This window comes from Hyperoodon ampullatus (assembly GCF_949752795.1).
Source record: "Hyperoodon ampullatus genome assembly, chromosome: 20".
NCBI classification, from domain to species: Eukaryota; Metazoa; Chordata; class Mammalia; order Artiodactyla; family Ziphiidae; genus Hyperoodon; species Hyperoodon ampullatus.
The window spans coordinates 26458634-26480962 of record NC_136933.1 but is presented as its reverse complement, the minus strand read 5'-3'; the positions used below and the strand labels follow the sequence as shown (position 1 = coordinate 26480962).

Here is a 22329-nt window from a genome sequence, read left to right as displayed (position 1 = left end):
AAGAGAGTCGGGACGCAATAAGCTCTAATAAATGGTAGCTACTGTTTCAGCAGAGGAAAAACATAAAGACACAGACACCCCGCTCACTCCTAACCACATGGAGACCCTCTTTACGGAGCTATAACAACCCCCATGACTCATCTACCTCCAGGCCTCCCTGCTAACCCCATGCCAGGGGAAGCTCAAGGTCAACGCGGGTCCAAGCTGCCCCAGGCTCGCCTGCTTTGCCGGCCGCAGCTGTCGCGGAGGTGGAGAAAGCGCCCGGTCAACACTAAGGCTCAAAACTCACCATCACCCCAGCGAGGCCGGGGTCCGAGCCCAAGCACGGCGGGCGTGGGCGCAGAGCGCGCAGGAGGCCGCGACACTCACCGTCCCGGTACCACTCGGCCCGCGGCTGCACCCGCTTCAGGTCCGGCGTCACCAGCAGCGTGCACTTGAGGGCCAGCGTCTCGCCTTCCCTCCGGAAGGTGACGCCGAATTTCTCCAGAAACTGGATGTCGAAGTGCATGTGCGGGATCACGGCGGGCAGGGGCACTGCACGGGGCAGAGGGCGCGGTCACCCGGCGGGCCCCTCACCACCTCCTGCGCTCGCTTCCTCACGGGCTGCGCTGTGGCCCGAGCGCCTGCGTCCCCCCGTTCTCAGGACGAAGCCCCGCCCCCCCGTGTGAAGATATTGGGGGGCGCCTTCGGGGGATTAGGCTGGTTGAGGTCGTGGCGGTGGGGCCCGGGATGGGGTCAGTGCCCTTGTAAGGAGAGGACGAGACCACAGCCCTTTCTCTCAGCTCTCCGTGAGGACACGGTGTCCCACACCTGCCAGTTGGGATGCAGTCTCCCCTCCTTGGTGGGCACCTCGACCTGGGACCTCCAGCCTCCAGAACTGAGGGAAGTAACTGTCTGATGTTCAAGACCCAGGTGTGCTGTTTGTTATGGTGCCCGAGCTGACTCAGCCACTTCTGAAGAATCAGAAAACCGGCGTGGAGTGGCATCTGGGCATTTGTGCCAAAGGAGCATGGAAGGCGGATTGAGCAGGGGGTGTGTGCTCTGAGCCACGTGCAAAGCGTAAAGGGTTTAAATCCTGCATCAGCCCCAAGATGTGTGCGCCCCCGAATCCACGGCAGCGACGGTCAGCACACCGACACCAGCCAGGAGAAAGGGCCTTTTGCAGTACAGTTTGAAAAGGGATTTGATGCTTAGAAAATATGTTTCAATGATATGCTATGTCAGTACACATTCTTCTGCACAGAGAAGGAAAAGAATCAACTTACAGCTGATCGGGAGCCCCACGGAATGGAACGGCTCCTCGTCACCTCGGAATCCTGCAAGACAGTCAGGCGATCACGGCGGAGAAAGAGGAGAGAAGCGGGGAGACAGCGCCCCATCCCCGCAAGACGGCAGACTCACTTCTCACCACCACCGCCGCATTGGTGGACGCCTGTCCGTGCACGTTTGTTGCCACCGCCGAGTAGTTCGCAGTATCGTCAAAGTCCGCCCTTGGAGGGAAAAAAGCAAGACAGCGTCCTGAACGTGCTGTGGGGCCGGCCTGGTCTCTGAGAGTCAGTGACCCGAACTCAAGCACAGCCTTGCTCGACAGCAGCTCGTGTGACCTGGACCCCCGGTTCGTGAGTAATTTGTTTGAGAACAGTGCCAGCTCTGCCCTCGGAACGAGGTATTAACTACAGACATGGGCAACGTCTGATCCCGTACGATGCCTTGGCTTTGGCTTTGCGGGGGAAGAAAGTGTACTAGCACTTCCGAAAATCCAGAACTGCACTCTCAGAGAGAAGCTTGTATTCCCTCTGGTTCTGTTCTTCTACCTGCAGCATCCGTGGTTTTATCTTGTCAGTGGGCAGCTCCAATGGCCTCAACCTCCAGGAGAATCAACCCCACCTCCCTCCCCACCAGGGGTTCCCTGCGCAGACCCCCAAAGCAGTGGGATCACCCAGACAGGAAGCACCCACTCGTGGGCGTAACGAAGGTGCCTGGACTGGACCCACCTGAGGCCTCCGGGCCCGGAGTGTTGCGAGGGACGCGTGTCCACCCCCGGGAAGGACAATGGCCCAGGGACCGCGGAGCCCAGTTTCTCAGTGGTGGGGCTTCTCCAGCCCCCCACGTCCATCCCACGGAAGCCGAAGCTTAGTTTCTGGCTATGAACTGTCTTCCCACCAGCTTCCCCCCAAAACTTGACGTAGGACTCTTACTCAACTGACTCTCTGCTAGTTACTTTCCGTTGGCTACTTTGTCTAAAAGTCTCAAGTGCCCAGCAAGACAGTACTATTACCCTATTAGCTTGGAGAGAAAGTAGAGCCTTTAAGAATTTGGGTAAACAAGGTCCACAAAACTCTGAACTCTGCAGCTTTCTGGTCTTTCTGCCATCTCTCCAAGCATAGGCATCACAGGCATAGTGACAAAAACACAGAAAAAGTTTACTCAGGCCTCATGTTTAGATGCTTTAAGCATCCAGTGACCCAGAGACAAACCCGTTCTTTGGAAGTCCTTCGTCATTTTATTGTATTTTCTATTCCACTTGCAGCTGAAAATAGTTTCTTTGACCGAAAAATACAGTGTCTCCAAGAAAAGAGAGAGAACATTTCAGGGACCCACGCTGCCTGGGAAGAACTCCGTCCCTGCCCCGACGAGGCTCTAATCCAGTTCCACTGCACCCGGCGATGCCACCTGGCCTCCTGTAACTGTGCCGCTGCTCAAGGGAGAGAGAGCCGCTACCGCAGGTGTTCAAACCAGTGCATTACGTACAGGCTCACCTTGGAGGGATACAGGCCAACCTCAAGGCCCCTCAACAAAGCTGCAGTTCTAGCCTGAACGCATCACATTCCTTTGCCGTGTCATTTCCACGTACACTGCGGGTACAGCGTATCGCCAGGGGCAGAGTCAGAGTGACGGTACAACACGTAAAAATCCCGTAACCATAACACGGACGCTTTCCCCATAACTGGCCATTAATGTTCTCTGCTGATCTACACACACACTGCGTGCGCGCAAACACACACACACCCCAACAAACAGGCCGCAGCAGCTACCTCTGGGAACACGGCTAGGGCTGGGGCTCTAGGGATGAGTGGAGAATTTCTTCTCTTCCATAACCTTAGGCATCGCTTGGATTTTTTTAACCTTGCCCTTGGGTTATTTCTTCTAAACACTGAAACCACTGTATTTTCATAAACGCACTCTTCAAACAGGAAGTATTCTTCTGGGATCAGCCCTACACCTCGCTCTACAAAGATCCCTCCCCGCTAGCGGGACTCACCCTCCCCGCAGGCCGGAGGGTTGGGCCGCCCACGGGCATGGGCTGGGGAGTCAGGAGCCAGAACAATGCGGGGGGGAGAGGCAAAGGCTCCTGTACAGACTGCCGCACCAAATCCCCTGACCTGGAGGCTGGGATGGAAGCTGACTGTGACACAGACTCAGAAGTAGGAGCCGTCAGGCAAAAACAGACACCCCACCCAGAGCCGAGAGACGGGGCAGCCCAGCACAGGAAGTGGCCCTCCCCCTGCTGGACCTGAACCAAGACTGTCCCCGGGCCCAGCTGGTCAGCGTCGCTACCCACTGCTGAGTGAGGAGGTTACTGGTGCCTGAAGCACATCAAGTGCTTGAGAAGACCGTGCACAGACGTCACTCAGAGTGTGTCCATCAGCCACCATATACCTGTTTCCATCTTCTTCAATACTTCCCTCCAAGGCCTTTCTGGACGTTACTTAGTCTTGGTAGTCTCCAAACTGTGTCCCATAGTTTTCAAACCAAATCTCCCAAGCGTGCTACCAATTTCTTCTTCAATATGAAATTCAGCAGTTTTTAAAACAACAGTAGAAACACGCCCTTGACACACCACATACTGGCCACTCACTGAAGCCCAGACACAGCTTTGTGCTGCGCTTGACTTGTTTGTGCCCTGATGGCCCTCAGGCAGAGCTGCTCACACCTTCCCTGCTTAACTGAACTACATTCTGAGATTTCAAGGTCACACTTAATGTTCCCATTTGCGACTACTAATCGCTGTGAATCAGGACTTTTCTTCAATATGGTACAATCAGAATAAAAGCCAGGGCAAAATTATGTTTGCTGAGACTATTACAAGACTGCAGTCATCAGCCACAAGTTCTGATTTCAGATCTGTTCCCTCATCAGGCCAGCCTGATAAGTCTCATCTACTGACTTTTTAACAAATAAACAGCATGTATTTAAAACTTCTCAAATACGTGTATTGAATACCTACCCTTTACTTGGGGGACACTGATGATTAACTAAAACAATGCATTTGAAAATACTTTGCAACTGGTATAGTACTGTATGAACTGTATATATTATTCATTGAAATGTATTAGCTGAATTCTTGGACTGAAGTGCAAAAAAGGTTCCCTTTCCCTCCCCGGAGAAGGTCCTCTCCTTCGCCTTTACATTCCAATGAAACAGCAGGGATTTCTAAGCGTTTTGAGAACCGCAGTGAATTGCTCTCCATGTTTCTTAGCTGAGAACAGCTGGGGGAACCCAAGGAGGAGGCTTGTGACGCAAAGAAGTGGCAGGAGAAGCCCCAGGCACCAAGCCCACCTGGACAGCAGCATCTCCCGCCGGAGTCTGAGCTGCTCTTCAGTTAACTCACAGAATTAGGACCCCGGAGGCAGACGTACCTAACACTCTAGCGCTGATAGCCGGTCAGGTAACCAGTTAGCACTTGGTACTTAGCAGGAGGGCCCAGGCTGGGGAAAAGGTGCCTTGGAGGCAGGATCTTGGTGCACCAAACACGTGCACACCTGCTCACGTGCACCTATCCAGGAGAGAGGCTCCACGGGGTCATCTGATTGGTAAAGAAGCCCATGCCCCCTAAAAATATCCAGACCCACTGATTTACGCAACAGACCCCAGGCAGGGCGCACCTGGCTGAGGGAGTACGCAGGCGAGAGTTAGAACTTCTGGTCATGCTTACTTGTGTCTCGTTCATTTTGCACATCTCTTTTGTAAATGTTTTACATTCTATAAAATATAGTAGAACATATATAGATTATAAATAAACACACGTGCATGGATTGGGGGAGGGCTCATATATATTTGTTGGCTGCTCTGGCAGGGGGTGGGCTGCAGGAAGCATGGCGCCTGGGGGCACCGGACAGAGGGCACAGCAAGGGACCAGGCAGGCAGGACTTTGCAGCTTCGGAGGAGACTGTGCCCAACTTAAAATTCTGTTCACAGGTCACTTGGAGACCCACATGCCTGACCACAGCCCAGGGGCCCCCAACCTTCCTCTCCTTCCCGAGGCCACACTAGGAGAAGCACGTTGCCAGCCCACAGAGTCTATTTCAAGCCTCTACTTCATGCGGTCAGAAGTTGCAAGCAAGTGATTAAGGGGCAAACGGGTTTATTTTCTGTTTGGACCTCATCCCAGAATAGACAGAGGTGGTATCCTTTGGTCTCAATTTTTACAAACTTCCACGGGGCACTTTTGCAGCCCAGAGTCTCAATCTGAAATGCTCCCAAAACCACTCCAGGGGAGAAACTAATAACACTTCATCTATTTTAAAGAGGGGCAGGCAAACGTTTAAGTGGCACATGAATTTCTCTTGTGTAGTCAGGCCCCATGTACTCAAAGTCTAAGCGGTGTTGACACGGGATTTACAATTTAATTCAAAGGAGAATTTGAATATCAAAGTCTAAAAATAAAGTGCAAGAAGAGATTCGCCCTGGAGTCGCCCTGCGAGGAGTGGGGAGTGCAGAGAGGTGAGGTTAGAATAAAACACAAGATCGGATGTTCTAAACACCTTTATAAAAACACGAGAGCAGCATAAAAATTCTTTGAAGAAATAGAACTCACCCTATGACTCCCAAGAGAACATTTTATGAGCATATAAAATCGTATCAATTACAGCTTCAATTCGAACAGTACCAAAGGGAACTAAGCTTTCTTTTCGGCACTTCAAGAATTCGGCGACAGTGGCCAAAGAATATTCATAGGAATAAATGTCACTCTTGTAACAGAAAGAGCTCATTCCCCAGCCAGGGGAGCAAAGGAGCCAGCATATTCCTCACCACTTAGCCGGCCACAGATCAGATGATGGTAACTCAGCAGTTTGGAATGAACAGCTGAGGTCAGCTGTAATTTGTGGGCTTCCCCCGGCTCTTTTTTCTGAAGACTATCTACATTTCATCTGTTAAGAATGTCCCAATGTGGGTAAGAATACTGAGAGAAAAGTCAGTCTCAGGAATTTCCTTGTCCCAAATTCCTTAACTCTTTGCAAGCTGAGGCAAACTCCAAGTAATATATCTGAGGCCATCTGGATATACTGGGGCCTCACTGATTTAGTTCACATGGTTCAAAGCTTCTCTTATTCCCAGTACAAATTTAAAAGTTGTCAACATAGTGTGAACAGGACTTACTTGAGAAAGGGAATTCGTTTCTCTTTTCCAAAAGATGACTAAAATTCAGCTTGAAAACAAACCAGTTGCTAGGGCACCCCAGGTTAGAAAAGAGTCACCCTCTCACCAAATAAAAATACTCTTCAGAATGAAGGAAAGTTTCTCTTTCTAGATAGTATGGTTTACTGCCTGTGGAAATTTCTGGAAATTTTGGAAATTGAAGGAAAGTGGGATGTCTAGACCCCGCCCACTCTCAGCCTTCCGCACCCCAGCTGACGCAGGAGCCCCCAACCCTGGGGCTGATTCCGACCCCTCTTTTTCACTGACACACACATCCAATCCATCAGCAAATCCTACTGCTCTAACTTCAAAATCGGTCCCCGCCCACCTCACTGGCTCCACCTCATCCACGGTGGTCCAAGCCCCACGATCGATCTATCTTTCTTGAATTTCGGCCAAGCTGTCCAAGTCTGCCCTACTATCCGTTCGCAGTCAGTGACCCTTTGGAAACGCAAGTCAGATCTTTTACTTCCCCTTTGCCCCCAGTAACAGCCTTGTGAGGGCTACAGGGTCCGGGGTGGTCTTCATGGCACTGGTGACATCTCTAACCTCTGTCCTGTGACTCCCACCAACTGCTGCAGCCCTGGGGTCCTGATGCTCCTTCTCGGAGCCTCCGCCCCACGCCTCTGTCCCCTCCTCCATCCCCTTAGATGTCTTCTCCTCTAAGGCCTGCCTGGCCCCCCTTTAACACCACACCCACCCCAGCCCCAGGCCATATGCCCCGACCCCTGCACCCAGCATCATCACCCTGATCTACTGTATGATTCCCTTTTTATTACACTTAAGGCTTGCCGCCATGTTCTGGACCTCCAAGTCAGGAATCGAGGTTTTGGTCACTTTAACACAAGTTCCTAGAGTGTGTGGGGCACATAGTAGGTTCTCAATAAACAGTGCCAGTGGGGCCCATGGGGCCAGGGCCTCCAGCTTTTCTAAACAGCCTCAAATTTACCTAGATAAACAAGGCTATGACTCGACACAAATTTTAATCTTAACTGTAACCTGTTAGCTGTGTATACAGAAAAGCAGAGAGTAAATGAACAGCGGAATCTCACTTTTGTTAAAAAAAAAAATCAAAACGTGCTTGTACGGTTCTACACGTGTGTTGTGTAAGGCAAACAGCAGTGCTGTAAGTACACCAAAATACCGACCCTGGATGTTGGAAATACGGATGAACTTTACCTTCTTTTAGTTATCTGTATTTACTGCATGTTTTCAATTTGCTATGAGAAGAAAATAAAGGTCATATTTCCTTGAAGAGTTGAGCTTAGGAACTGTTGCCCAAACCTGCAGGAGGTGCAGCCCGGCTGCTGAGCAGGTGTGAGGGTGTCTGTGCGTTTCCCCGTGGCCCTCACACCTGGCACTGCCGTCCTGCCTTAGGCCATTTTCTCCTTTCGTTCCCAGAACAGGAGCCCCGCAGAACCAACCCCTGAATCCACATCCCTCTGGCCTGGCCCCAAGGAAACAAAGGGAAGCCTCTACCACCAATATTTAACTCAGAAACACCAGGAGCGTCACGCGGAATTCAGATGTGGTGTGAGCTGACCGCCGCTTCTGTGTGTGGGAGGCTGATCACCTGGGCAGGTGCTGGGGCACGGCCGTGCCCGCCAAGCCCTTACCTGTTGATCTCCAGCGTGTGCACCCCGTACTTGCTCTCAATCCTGTACTTTCCTGGCTCCCCTGCCTGGCAGATCAAGCTGCCGTCTTTATACCTGAAAGAGGGAAACACTTGTCTCAGCGTAAAGGCCGACTGGCTGTTTTGCACGTGTCCCCACCTTGTGGGCGGGCGGGCGCACGCGCGCACACACACACACAGAGCACATTTTCGCTCTGCTTCTGCCTGATTCACCGCTCAGATTGTAGGCGGTGGGCAGGGCGGGAGCAGCTACGGGAAAGGTCCAGAGCCCACTCTTGGCTGTTTAAGGGGAGGTGGCCCTTGCAGGACTCAGACTACCTGGGCAGCCCTCAACCTGCATGGGACAGAGAGTGGGCCAAAGGTCCCCTGGAACTTGTTAGGAACTCTGGATACATCACTCCAAGGAAAAACATAACCAGTGTTGGTTAGGCCCTGGTCCAGCCTCTGGAGGGAGGCCGCAGTGTAGCCGCGCTGCACGTGGAGAGACCCAACTGCTCTGGACCCTGCCTGGAGGAGGCTGGCCTCGGTGTCCCCCCAGGACAGCAGGGCCACGGCTCCCCCTAGGGCAAGGGTGGGCGGCTATCAGCCTCCCCGGCCCCCAGCCTCCCCGGCCCCCCTCGTGAGCAGCCAGAGGGCAGAGGCACTACTTTTCTGCTCTGCTGCTGAGATCCCTAACCCAGGACGCACGTGAAAGCACGGTGTTGTGGCCAACGACAGACCCTGGGGACTCAGTACCAGCAAGTGGGAAAATAAATGAATATACAAGTTGGTTTTAGCAACATACGTTGAAACTAAAAGTGTCGGTGGAGCTTATTTCATTTTCAGCATCACAAGGCTCGAGGGACCCTCTCACTGTGGCTCCAGAGCCTTGGAGTTTAGGGTCTCCACTTACATGAGTAAAAGCAGAGCTGCAGGTAAACACAGGTCATTTCCGGGAACCTGGTTTTCAATAAAAGTCCTCTGGAAAATCATTTGGGTCAATTGCACTAAAATGAAAACGCCTGCCTAGGATTTCCAGGGGCCCCTCCGTGTGTTTCCACACGCGCATTTCCTGGTGAGTTTTAAGAGCATCGGTCCCTGGAGTAGGTGCCGCGCGCTCCCTGCAGGTGGATCTTCTCCACCCGCTCAGGTGAGTCGACGGCTGCAGATCCTTCAAAGGAAGAGCAGCGGGGCCTCCGCCCCGGGGAGGCGCCCCCACTCACCACTGCACCACGGGGGTTGGGAAGCCCTGCACGGTGAAGCACAGCTTGACAGACATCCGCTCCCAGATGGTGTGCGACCGGAGCTGCACCAGGATCTCGGGGGCTCTGCTTAGTTGCTCCTCAAGTGGGTGCATCTCCCAGGCCAGCCCGTCGTCCACCTGCCCTGGGAAGCCACGCGTCAGGGTGCCAGGGGCGCGAGGCTCCCGCCACCAGGCCCGCGGGCATCGTGCTGACTGCACGGCTGCACCCGGCACCCGCCCGCCCCTACCGTGTGCTGCAGGCCGTATCTGTCCACGTGCTGCAGGGCGTATCTGTCCAGCTTGTCCCGGGCATGGGTGCGGGCCAGGTGCACGTCCTCCTCCAGCTGGGCCAGCTCGCTGAGGAAACGCTCCCGCTTGGCCTCCCCATAGGAAGCCACCAGCGACTGGTACCTGCAGAAGCCAAGATGCCACAGTATTCTCGGGACACGTGCAAAGGGCGTGTGGTCACTGAGGGCCTGGGACCAGACACGCGGTCCCCGGGGACTTCCTAAGTGGGCTCGAGGAGAGGGTGGGAGAGAAGCTACTTCTGCTTCTTTTGCAAGCTCTCCTCTGCGTGGCGACACACAGGACCCACTCGTTTTCCTTAGAGGCTGCCGTTTCTGAGTGAATTTAAGACTGAAGTAAAGGCTTCTGAACAAATAGATTCAAGTTAAGAAAAAAGTCTGTATTCTAGAAAAAGTCAAAGGATACAGTCAGCAGCTTCTTAATCTGTCGGCGCAGAGAAATGAAGGGCACCTCCCTTCTGGCCCGAGGGCCACCTCTGTGGGCTCCGCAGTTTACATCCTGGAACTGCCCGGCCCAGCGGGGCGTCCCGCCACCCTGTCACCCCTCCCGGCCCCATCCCCTCCTTCACCACCGCGTTCCCGAGGCCCCAGCAGAGCCAGAGGCTTGCTGTGCCCTGGGCTGCCCGGGAAGGGAAACCGGCAGCATCAAGTGTGCAGCCGGGGAGGCTGGGACCAGGTGGACGTGGCTCATAAAGGTGGGGTGTCAGACTGGAGGACTCTCTGCTCTGCGTGGCCCAGCGGTGTGGGGAAAGCCGTCCTAGAACCCGGGCAGCTCCCCCCTTCCCCGGCCTCTCCCACCCCGCCCCTCGCAGCCCTAACCACCAGTCCGCACTTCTCCAGACACAGCGCAAACCGCAGGCTTGGTGTCAGGTGTCCGGGAAGTTGGAGATCGAACACAGAGTTTCAGGAAACTCTGCAGCTTCTTCAAGCAGAACCGTGGAGATGGGAACTATAATAAAAGCCAAACCCCGAGCGAGTGCTGACTCAGCCTCGTCTTCACTTCTGACCAGCCCAGCCCAGCCCACACCTGCCTGTGTCCCCTCCTGGACACACACCCATGATCTCCTCGCTGCTTAGAGGTCATCTCCTTGCCCCTCCGGCCTTTCCCCACACCCTCTGCTCGTGGTGATTCTCCACGGAGGAAAACAAGCGTCTAGGATTTTAGGCACAGGTGCACACCCATCACATCACCCTAATCCCAGCTGCCTGGCTCTTCACTCACGGAGCCACACGCACAGAAATGATTCTGTAGGTCCCTGTGGGAGAAACAGCGAGTGCCTTGCTAAGAGGGCTCGCAGGAACCGAGCCTTCTTGTCTGCAGTGAATCCCACTAAATGCCAGCGTAAGCAAAGGCAAATCTCTCTTCGTGCCGCAAACTGTCCTGATAAGCTTAAAGAATCAGAAGTCCCACCTGGACCTCGATTAAAATGTCTATGTGAATTGCACTTGTCAATAGCACAGCCAGCCCCAAAGGTTTTATAATATATATTAGAACTAGAATTGCTCCCCCTGGCCGGCCCAGCCCCAAATACTGTGATCTGGGACACTGAGAAGGCACCCCTGCTAGTCTGTGATGGGGTGACTGTGACACTGACCCTTGTGCAGAACGATGTCACTCATCGTGCATCTGCCCTAAAGACAAGCCCCTCGGACAGCTGCATAACGCAGGGAGGCCCACTTTTCACAGGACGGAAGTAGAGGCATCAAAGGGACATTTCTAATCCCCTGTATCTTCCAGGAGGACATTTCCAGACCTTTCAGGGCACGCCGATGCCTCGTTGGTGTTTATTTTACATGAAGATATAGCTTAACTCAAACTGATGAACCCATCACTTCATCTCTCTCCAAGGACCGATTTGTCCTGTGGGTTACACTCATATCTGCCACAGGAGGTAAGGAATAAATACGTACTTTCAGCAACGCCTAAGGCCAGCAAGAGTAGTGAATTATCATAATAAAGACTGGAATTCATCGAACTCCTCAAATCACCCTACACCGGGCTCCCTCGAATGGCAGAGACAGAGCTGGAGTTGCGATAAAATCTGCACTAACTCCGGCCCAGCTCACCCAAACCTCCAATTACTTAGATGTACTGTTAAAGGAGGAAAGACCTAATTTCAATAAGACCTTTCACACGGGAGATATGCACATGGGTTGTGAGAATGAAATCCTGGGAGGGTCCTAAAATGCAGAATCCCCAAGCACGGGTGCTGGGCTCCGTGGAGAGCTGACACAGCCCTGACCTATATCCACTGCACTTGCCCAGAGGGACTGACATTTACCCTGAGCTCCAGGGACACAGTAACATTATAATCAGGCATCAAGAATCAAAATACATTCTTGAGTCAGATTTGCTATTGCAAGAGTAGCTTCATGTGTTTTAGGAAGATTTCCAACAGCCAGGATTGTCACAAAAGTCATTTTTGCTGAAACCACATCAATCATGGTAACACACTCCCTGACTGTTCAAATTAATACAAGCTTACTTTCCCCATTTATTTCACCCCAGGAAACTGAGGAATGGGAACTTTATGGGATAAGATCACACCGAGGTATAACTGGTTAAAATAAAATTATAAAGCTCTGGTCCTCTCACACCCTGTGCCAAAACCTCAAGCATAGTAGAACCCTTTCTGAAATAATCCAACACACAAAAATCCAATTTCTTAATGTACACATTCTGAAGTGATTCTTTTACAAAAGAAGTCGTCACTTGACAATAAAATAAATTTTCAGGGCAAAATTCCCACAAGGTATCTAAAAGATGATTTAAAATTTTTTTTTTTTTTTTTTTTTTCCTTGTGCGGTACGCGGGCCTCTCACCGCTGTGGCCTCTCCCATTGCGGAGCACAGGCTCCGGACGCACAGGCTCAGCGGCCATGGCTCACGGGCCCAGCCGCTCCGCGGCATGTGGGATCTTCCCGGACCGGGGCACGAACCCGCATCCCCTGCATCGGCAGTCAGACTCTCAACCACTGCGCCACCAGGGAAGCCATCAAATTTTTTTTTAAAATAAAGGCTAATCTTTTCAGCTATACAATATTTTTACTAAACAGATTCCTTAGCCATAGTGCAACTTTCAGACTGAAACATGTTGAGCGAGGTCTCATTTTCCTTCCGGTTTTGAGTGTTTTAACGATACAGAGAAAACTTTCTAGAAATAAGTAGGAGGAAAAAATAGAGCAGATATGAAATGAAGCATTCATGAGATGCTCAAGTACTCTGCTCTGAAAAGATCCACGTCAGTTGACCACCTGTTTCTCTGTGATGTGGAAATAATTTGAAGACTGACATTCTTAGGAACCCACCCCATTCCTGTGACATCTTCCCCATGAGCTGAGTCTGTAGAAATGTGAAGCATGAGGGTCTACAGAGCCCCCTCCCTTCAGCTCTGTGTCCACACGGACACGTGGCTGGAATCTTGGCCTCCCTTTGGAAGATTCCCCACTCAAGCCTCAAGCCTCACAGCTGTTCCTTAGTAGCCAAAGAGGCTGGTGGTGGAAATTCGAAAACTCTAACTCAGACCTTTAGGTCTCGAGGCCTCCGAGTGTGACCAGAGTGCTTTCTGGGGAAAGGGAGTGAGTTTGGGGGGAGAGGACAGAGGCCTGAGGCCAATCCAGCTGTAACGTGTGGACAGTGGCCGTGGGTCCTCTGGACCGCAGGGTTGTCTTCTGCACGAGGATGCAGAAAATCCATCCCCAGTCGTTTCCTTGTCGGGATGAATCAAGACGATGACGGTGGAGAATAAGAATCGACTGAAAACAGTCGTGCGTGGCTTTCACTGCAGCAAGTGTTCCCTTCCCAGTCTGCACACGTCCCCTTTCAGCTATGCCCCCCCACACCGCCTCATTCTCTGACCCAGAGCCCCTGCCCAGGCCCCGGGGCAGCGCGGGGCCCCCGGGGCTGGCCTGGCGGCAGGCAGAGAGGGCAGGGCATTACCTGTGCTTCCTTTCCTGCTCATCCTCTTCCAGCGCAGAGCTCAGCCTCCTGGCACACAACCTGCAGGTGGTCCCCTCCGGTGCCGTCTGGTTGGACTCTATCTGCGAGGACGACTTCTGAGTGACAGATTTCTGGGAAGACGTCTGGGTGGAAGCGCGCCTTGGCGAACATGGGAAAAATCACATGTGGTGGAGAAGTGTAAAAATGCATCGGCACAAACAACATCACTCCCTTTCCACGCCCCCAAACCATCCTCGAAATGCAGGGCACCCACACCTGCACATGCGGACACACACACATGCACACGCCTGCAGGCACACCTGTGTGTATGCGCTTACTTGCACATGTGAACACACACACACACACCCCGAAGTGTGGCCTCCAGCCCGTCTGCACAGGCCCATCCCCCACAGGGGCGCGCCGCCCCCAGACTCAGCTGCCCGCCACCCCTGCCCCTCCCTCAGGCCAGCCAGTGCCTTCCAGGCCCTTTTGGCCTGAGGCCATGATTATATATATATATCTTAAGGGATCTGAAGCTCCCCGGAGGCTGTTGGGAGGGGCAGAGAATGTTTGGCTTTGTTTGTTACCAGGATGGCAGCTAACCACGAGGACCACAGGTGGTTCTAAATATAGGGGCTGGGGATGGGGACCTGAGGCCGGAGCCCGTGCCCAGTGTCCACCTACTAAATTAACACCGCAGAAATGTGGGCGGCCAGGGCATGTACCGCTGGCCCCTGCAGACGCAGAACCTCGGAAACTCACAGATGAGGCTGGGGCCTGACACCAGTCTATCAGGCAGTGAACAAAAAATCTACCTTTTGCAACATTATTATTAACGTAGCAAAATTATCATTGAGATGGGCTTCCATCCGATCTTCACTCGGCCCCCATTAACTTCTTTCCCACCGACATTCTATCCCATGGGTTTCCTTCTCATTGCCCTAGCTTTTTGGTGATCTTTTAGATTCTAGCTCTGGAAGGCATGTGAAGAAGAGTGAAGTCAAGGAGCAATTACTGAAGGTCCGTGACTCATGAGCTAAACCAGGGGCTAAGAGCCAGTCTACCAGGACCTGCCGGGATCTACAGGATTTGCTGAGATCTCCCAGGATCTTCCAGGACCTGCCAAATCTGCCAGATCTTCTAGGATCTCCCAGGATCTGCCAGAACCTGCCCAAATCTGCCAGATCTTCTAGGATCTACCAGGATCTCCCAAGATCTGCCAGGATCTCCTAGGATCTACCAGGATCTGCCAGGATCTCCCAAGATCTTCCAGGACCTGCCAGGATCTACTAGGCTCTGCCAGGACCTGCCACGATGCCATGGAGTGCCCCACACAAAGTTTGCTGTGCAGCTGGGTCAGCCACGTTCCCCGTCTGGCTCTGGACATGGGCATCGGGGAGCACTACCTCCCGGCTAAACCAGTTCATCTCCAGGCTTCAGGGGACTGGATCAAGCTTCTTGCCTTGAAAGTCAGACAAAGCTCGTAATCAAGGCTCGGCCTGCCCCATCAGTGAATGACAACTTACTTTTTCGCTGCATATTCATCCAGAAGGTACCTTGTTTGAATATTACGGTACGACTGGTCAAAGTGTTTGTGTCTCTTTTGGTAGAAGGGCACGGCAACAAGCGACATCTTTGTGGACACCTAGGAAAAAGAGTAACAGATAGAGCAGAGGTCCTGGAATTTCTAAAGTAATCAGGCTCCTGCACTTCACACTAAACTTTTAGGTTGTTCCAAAGAGGAAAATCAACTCCAATTAACAAAACCCTTGTGGGGGAAGAGAACATAAGAAAGAGTCTATAAGAGGAAATAATCTTGGACACCTATTAAGTTCCCTGGGACCTGACTTCATTTCTTGTTTGCTTCCATAAAAATTAGAAGATTGAGGGGCTTCCCTAGTGGCGCAGTGGTTGAGAGTCCGCCTGCCAATGCAGGGGACACGGGTTCATGCCCCAGTCTGGGAAGATCCCACATGCCGCGGAGCGGCTGGGCCCGTGAGCCATGGCCGCTGAGCCTGTGCGTCCGGAGCCTGTGCGTCCGGAGCCTGTGCTCCGCAACGGGAGAGGCCACAGCAGTGAGAGGCCCGCGTACCGCAAAAAAAAAAAAAAAAAAAAAAAAAAATTAGAAGATTGAGCTGCACGTTTCACTTAATTATAAACTCATCCAATGTCTATAAACTACCTAGTTTGTTCAAGGCTTTTCATTTTTATCCTTATCACTCACATTGCTTTTCATGTTAAAAAGCAATGTGAGTGATAAGGATAAAAATAATTAAAGCACAGGTCAGAGAAGTAAACAAACACTTAGAATACAAGAGAGGAGGAGATAAGAGCAAAGGAGACACAAAAAGTGCTGGGAAGTAACAGGGGGAGCACGTGGCCCAGGGCCATGGCAGCCAGAGGCCCTGAAGCAGGTGACATTTGAGAAGAGCCCAATGGACTGGGGAGGTGATGGGCGGAGGTGGGGCGGGCAGAGGGCATCCCAGGGGCAAAGTGGGAAGCAGGAAAACACTGGGGCTCAGGATCTCGGGAAAAGCAGATGGGAAACGTCGCTCCGGAAAGCACGCGGCCGCGTGGAGCTCTCGGCATCCGCGCAGGAGGTGAAGCCTCTCCTGCTCTGAAGGGGGGTTTGAGAACAGAATGGTCTCCAGGAAGCCTTCCAGACCCAGTCCCCTAAAATCCCATCTCACTGGCTACTTGTCGGTTTGCTTGGTTGGGAGGGGCAGGCCTGGGGGCTGAGCCCAGCTCCAAAGTCTGGGGGATGCGGGGAAGTGAGCGCTGTTTGGCTAAATTCTCCCCAAACAAGAAGTCTTCGAGACCCACCCTGCAGCAAGGATGTGGGGATTTGAAGCAGCGCAGGTATTAGACGGCCGTTTGCTGCATGGGTTCACCCAAATAAGTAAAATGCCAACTTACCGGGCTGCTTGACTCTCTCTAAAAAGGGACGCAGACAATGTCCCTAAATCCCTGTGATTTTTTTTTTTTTTTTTTGCGGTACGTGGGCTTCTCACCGTTGTGGCCTCTCCCATTGCGGAGCACAGGCTCCGGACGCGCAGGCTCAGCGGCCATGGCTCACGGGCCCAGCCGCTCCGCGGCATGTGGGATCTTCCCGGACCGGGGCACGAACCCGTGTCCCCTGCATCGGCAGGCAGACCCCCAACCACTGCGCCACCAGGGAAGCCCCGAGCTCCATTTTTGTCCTCTGTGTTGAAATTGGAATAATCTGCCCCGATTTAAAGAAGGATCCTTAGGAGGCCTCACAGCACAGCCCCAGGGGACACGGGGGTGGAAACGGGCAGAAAATGCCAGGTCCTGTCCTGAGACGGGCCTTCACCCTCATTCCTCATTGCAGCGCACACCTCTAAGCAAATGTTAGAAAACCTTACAAGCATAGAATTTGCTCCAAGTCTATGTCTCAGGATCTGTTCCCTTTAGCCTGTGATTTCCTAGAATCACAGAATTACAGAGCTTGGAAAGGTCCTTGGGGATTATCCAAACCCCTATTCTATGGGGGAGGACGAGTGGGGCAGGGGACCCGACAGCCAGAGAGGAGAAGTGATTTCCCTAAAAACATACAAAAAGTGCCTGCCCACCCAGAGGCCACCAGACTTCTCTTTCGGGGTCTTCTATACTTTTCCACACTAACTCATCTCAAAATTCCCTCCTAAAAACCAACTAGTCAACCAACTACCACATCTCCATTGAGGGTCCAGCGTGTGTCTTGTGGCTGGCATACATTTGACTATAAATATATAATAGAATGTTGCATCTAAAAGAACCCAATAAAAACATACCCCCTCCATCCCACCCCCAGCTGGAACGAGGTACCATAACGCGGAGGTCAAGTGCACAGGTTTTGACACCTGACAGGCCTAGGATCGACTTCCGACTCCAGCACTACTGTGAAGTGACCTTGGGCTGACCTATCATTTCTCTATCTTGGACGTTCTACTGAATCTGCACAGTGCTGGCCCGTGCTTGGTAGGGAGGAACAAACAACCCAAACTGGGAGCCGCCCCTAGCACACTGTTGTTGTTTGTTGTTGTTAAGTTGAATTCTGCAGGTAGGACAGGGTGTCTGAAAACATGCACTTATCCCTTTAATATTTGCACAATATCCTCGACTGCATCTCTGGGATTTTCCAATGAGTTACTCAGGATGAATCTTCAAGGAAAGCTTCTGCCCATAAGGTACACACTCCGTTGCTGGGGACAGGTCACTGGATTGGTGTGTTGGGGCACACGGGTCACCACTTGGAGCCAGTTTCATCTAGACGCCTTCTCCCATCACCCCTGCACTCATGGAGGAAAAGTCAGCTACAGCAGAAAAACCCAGAACAGCCCCTGCCCCTGCTGTTGCACCAGTGGTCCTGTCCCGTCACAATATTTACTTACATCTCTGTGGAGTTACCCTTCAGATCCGGGTGTGTTTCTTGGCAGAGGGAAGAGTCCAAAAATGGCCTAGGTGACCGGCGAGGATAAGCTATCTCGACACGTTTAGAGTGTGGCAGCTATAGCACCCTCAGAGCCCCCCCTTGGTGGGACCCGGCTCCTGTTCAGAGCCAGCGGCCTGCGGGCTCTGAGCGCAGTCAGCAACCGGCGTGTCCTGGGCTGACGTGACGCCAGCTCGTGTGGCCGGTGAGTCCTCACGCCTCCTGCCGGGAGCAGGCACTTTGTGGAGATCAGGGGCAGGGCCGGAGTCGAGTGCACATGGTTCCCCTGCTCTCGCTCTGACCGTGGACTTGCTGGAGGTGCGACCCCCAGGACACCATGGGGCCGCGGCGGTACCCAGGGTTCAGCCCACGTGATTCTCTGCTAGCTGAGTGGACATGACGCTGACCCACCCGCACCTGGAGCACCTGCCCTGCACCACGCCGGCCAAGCCTGGACCGGGGGGCCATTGCATTTCAAGGACCGAGACATCTTGGGGACGCCTGCTCCAGGGAAGGCAGCAAACTCCCACCTTCTGTGCATGGGACCCCCTGCCCGCGCCCACTGACTGTATGAGCCTCCATCCCAGCCCAGGTGCCCGGGAAGAGCCACCACACGGCCCAAGCCCACGCCAGGCCACCCATTTGGGCTCTGCTCAGTGGACCTCAAATTCCAGAACCTGGGGACTTCCCTAGTGGCACAGTGGTTAAAAGTCCGCCTGCCAATGCAGGGGACACGGGTTCGAGCCCTGGTCTGGGAAGATCCCACATGCCGCAGAGCAACTAAGCCCGTGAGCCACAACGACTGAGCCCACGTGCCACAACTACTGAAGCCCACGTGCCTAGAGCCCGTGCTCTGCAACAAGAGAAGCCACCGCAATGAGAAGCCCACGCACCGCAACAAAGAGTAGCCCCCACTCGCCGCAACTAGAGAAAGCTCGCGTTCAGCAAGGAAGACCCAACGCAGCCAAAAAATAAATAAATAAAATTAAAAAAAAAATTTCCCGAACCTGCCTGGGTGTCCCTGTCCCCACTGGGGGCCTGCAGACAGGGGTGAGGACGCCTCGTGGAAGCAAGTTCCCTACAGGCTCAGCATGGGCTCCAAACCCCCTCAGCCTGGGGCCGTGAGGGACGTAGCCAGCTGTGCTAGGGGGGCCCCACCGAGAGGAGGGCGTGGCGGGCGGTGTGCACAGAGCTCTCTCCACTTTCTCCTTCTTAGGCAAACGACCCCCAGCTGACGCCTCAAAACACAGCGAAGACAGCGGCCCCCAGCACAGTTCTGGGGGGTGAGTCCCTCATGGAGGGGGCGTCGGGGGCTGGATTCCAGCGCTGACCCTGCCGCCCACCCAGCTCTCGGGTCTCAGTTTGTTTCGTTGAGAACAGAGGGGTCAGAGGAGGAAGCAGGGACTTTCCTTCAAGCGCCAGCGGCGCCCAGATGTGTGGTCAAGTTTAAAACCACTGACCACCCTCAAATACCAAAGAAACAGAGTCGACCTTGGTCAAACCTCAGGTTCTGGTGTTTTCAGCAATCGTGAGTGAATTGACACAACTTGAGATGCAGCACCTTATTCTGTCCTGGTTCGAATCTCGACCTTTCCCTACGAGGAAACTGCTTCAGGTGATGAAACTAACCCTCAGGTCACTGGTTCCCGGGGACGGAGCCAAATTTCCATCCCGGCGTCTGACTCGGCACCGGCCTGCCCCCCACCCACCACTGCTCCTGACACGTTTGGGAATCATGACACTGAAATGAAACCCGAGCCTGTCCTCAAGTACAGGGGGCTGTGCGTCCGTGACAGGCTCCGTCCTGATCCCTTCCTGCGAGGGCTATTTGGAACCGATCTCTCAGGTCACCAAGAAGGGTTTTAATCTGTGAAAACGTTTCAGTGAAAACACATTTACTTCCATTTAATAAACATGCTAAAGTTGTTGAAGTCCATGAACACACCGTTAAAGCTCTTCTAGAGAAGCAGAAAGGGTACAGTTGGTCCACAGCCCCAAGGAACTATGCCCTCAGTTCCCAAGACGGGTTCCATTCACATCAGGAACTACTTTCCCCAAGGTTTTTCCAAACTACTTGGCTCCAAAAGTAAATATAACTGAGCACAGCGTAACTCTAGAAATCCTCACCATCCAACGTGGCCTGACTTCTAAGGTCTGTCAGCCAGCTTCCCAAGTGTCCCCCAGAGAGCCTCTCAGCCCCAGGACTGAATGTCTTAGCAGGTCGCTCAGCTACCTCTCTCCCTGAAGCTCCAGAGTTCTTCCAGGGAGCCTGATCCATCCGGGCCCAACGCTTAAGCAGGATCAAATCAGATGGAGAAACAAGATAACGTGCTGCTTCCTGGACGGGAGCTTTCCAGCAACCCAGCGACTTACCACATTTTTCATAAATTGCGAGAATTAAAAACAAATCAACGGTTACACAAATATTTCATCCCATAAACTTTACCCACAGGTTCTCCTTGTTTTCATGAAGCACAGGCACATGGGTGAAGGTCTCTAATTCACAGTTAGCTTCATGCAAATTCGCTGCACATAGAACCCAGACTCAGTCGAGTGAATAACGACTCTAAATAATCTTTGTTGTATGTGCTCTTCAACGCCTGTTTTACTTCTACGCAGTGAGGAATTTTTAATGCTTTGGGGCTAAAGTTTCCCTGGTACCTAAACGGACACTCGCAGATGAGTCTCTAACACAGACTTGATTGCAATAAGCTTTTTCACCATTTTGACACCAAACCCTGAGAGTGCTGTTAGCCGTGGATGGAGGGAAGGTGGCGTGTGTGTGTGTGTGTGTGTGTGTGTGTGTGTGTGTGTGTGTTTGGTTGGTTGGGTTTTTAAAAATTTATTTCAGAGATGACTCAAGTTCTGACTTGGTTTCATCCTGGGGTTAATTTAGCCAGAACTTCTACCTAAAAGAGGACCCATGCCTAGTTGGCAAGTTACATCTTATTTATAGTTATTACCACCTTGAGACCAGGAGGTGGAGACAGCTAAGCATTTCCAAGCACTGAGACCCCACGTTCCTGCTTCACTGCCCCTCCCAGGCCTTCTGGGTACAGTCATCCAACTCCACTGCCTTTTTCTGGGGCAGCGTTTCAAGAGCATGACCAGAGGAAGCTCAGGCTCTCTTAGGGGAACCGAGCCTGAAAATCCTGCAGGATCATAACGCATCAAAAAGCACAAAGGAGAAATGCATCATTGTGAGGTGAGAACTTAGAAACAGTGACAAGAAGTACTGTTTTTATCCCCTCCCCTAGATGCTACAGTCCAGGTCTGAGCTGAATAGCCCTGCTTTCTTTCTGTTTCTCTTAAGAAAATATCCAATTTTATTTCACACCCTTTCAAACCTGCCCTCTCCTGAGAGAGGCTCTCATTTCTGTGACTCGTGAAAATTGCAGACATCCATCCACCAACTCAGGGACCCAAAGGAGATGCTGCAAAAACCAGGGTTAAAGTGCAAGGGCTGGGAAGGGGCTCAGAACCTCCTAACAACACAGAAAGTATTCAAATCCAGTCAAAGAAACACAGACCTTGGCTCTAATTACTGGCTGACTTTTTCTGCATGGAGTGGAGTTCCTTGGTTCCCATGGCTTCACCCTGACACCCTCTGCTTAGGAAATCTGAGTGCAGCCAGCTTCTGCACACTACTCTTCCTGCCTCCAAAGCCTCACAGCAGAAGAGCACAGAAGCGGAGGAAACTTACCCAGAGAGAAAGGAAGGTGGCAAAGAGGAGACGGCGTCTACCTCACGGGCTCACCAGGCTGCAGGCTCCGGCCGAGGGAAGCAAAGCACGTCTCCCTCCAAACGCCCAGCCTCCCTCCCATTTATGGCTGAGGAGATGCTATTTATAGACCCTTGGGAAGCCTGGCCCCTCGCTGATACCTGAATCATAAATCATCAGCCTGCTCTTAGGAGGGAAAAAGTTTAATTCGAGGCGGAAAAATCGAAAAGTGAAAAGCATCCTTCCCGACTCACAAAGTGCATTTCTCACGCCCAGGAAACTGAGGAAGCAGAGCTACTGACCGATAAAAAGAGGGCAGGGCCCTGACAGCCCACCCCTGCCCGCCCTCCCCAGACTCAGCTGCACTCCGAGCATAAATTTGCAGACTTATTTTTAATGCTTTGGGGCTAAAGTTTCCCTGGTACCTAAACGGACACTCGCAGATGAGTCTCCAACACAGACTTGACTGCAATAAGCATTTTCACCATTTTGACACCAAACCCCGAGAGTGCTGTTAGCCGGGGATGGAGGGAAGGTGGCCTCTGTGTGTGTGTGTGTGTGTGTGTGTGTGTGTGTGTGTGTGTTTGGTTGGGTTTTTTAAGTTTTATTTCAGAGATGACTCAAGTTCTGACTTGGTTTCATCCTGGGGTTAATTTA

General features: G+C 52.5%; 1 protein-coding gene across 1 annotated transcript in view; it reads right to left on the bottom strand.

Annotated features, from left to right (window-relative positions):
* MYOM2 (myomesin 2) overlaps nucleotides 1–21683 on the bottom strand; it is an 81820-nt gene extending 60137 nt beyond the window's left edge. Inside the window, exons 1-9 of the mRNA XM_079726539.1 lie at nucleotides 21655–21683; nucleotides 15046–15164; nucleotides 13520–13678; nucleotides 9524–9686; nucleotides 9256–9413; nucleotides 8037–8129; nucleotides 1402–1490; nucleotides 1266–1316; nucleotides 370–534 (exon numbers count right to left, since the gene is read on the bottom strand). Of these exons, the coding sequence (XP_079582665.1) occupies nucleotides 370–534; nucleotides 1266–1316; nucleotides 1402–1490; nucleotides 8037–8129; nucleotides 9256–9413; nucleotides 9524–9686; nucleotides 13520–13678; nucleotides 15046–15152 (985 nt within the window). The 5' untranslated portion in view covers nucleotides 15153–15164; nucleotides 21655–21683. The remainder of the gene's footprint in view (nucleotides 1–369; nucleotides 535–1265; nucleotides 1317–1401; nucleotides 1491–8036; nucleotides 8130–9255; nucleotides 9414–9523; nucleotides 9687–13519; nucleotides 13679–15045; nucleotides 15165–21654) is intronic.
* Nucleotides 21684–22329: the final 646 nt, after the last annotated feature.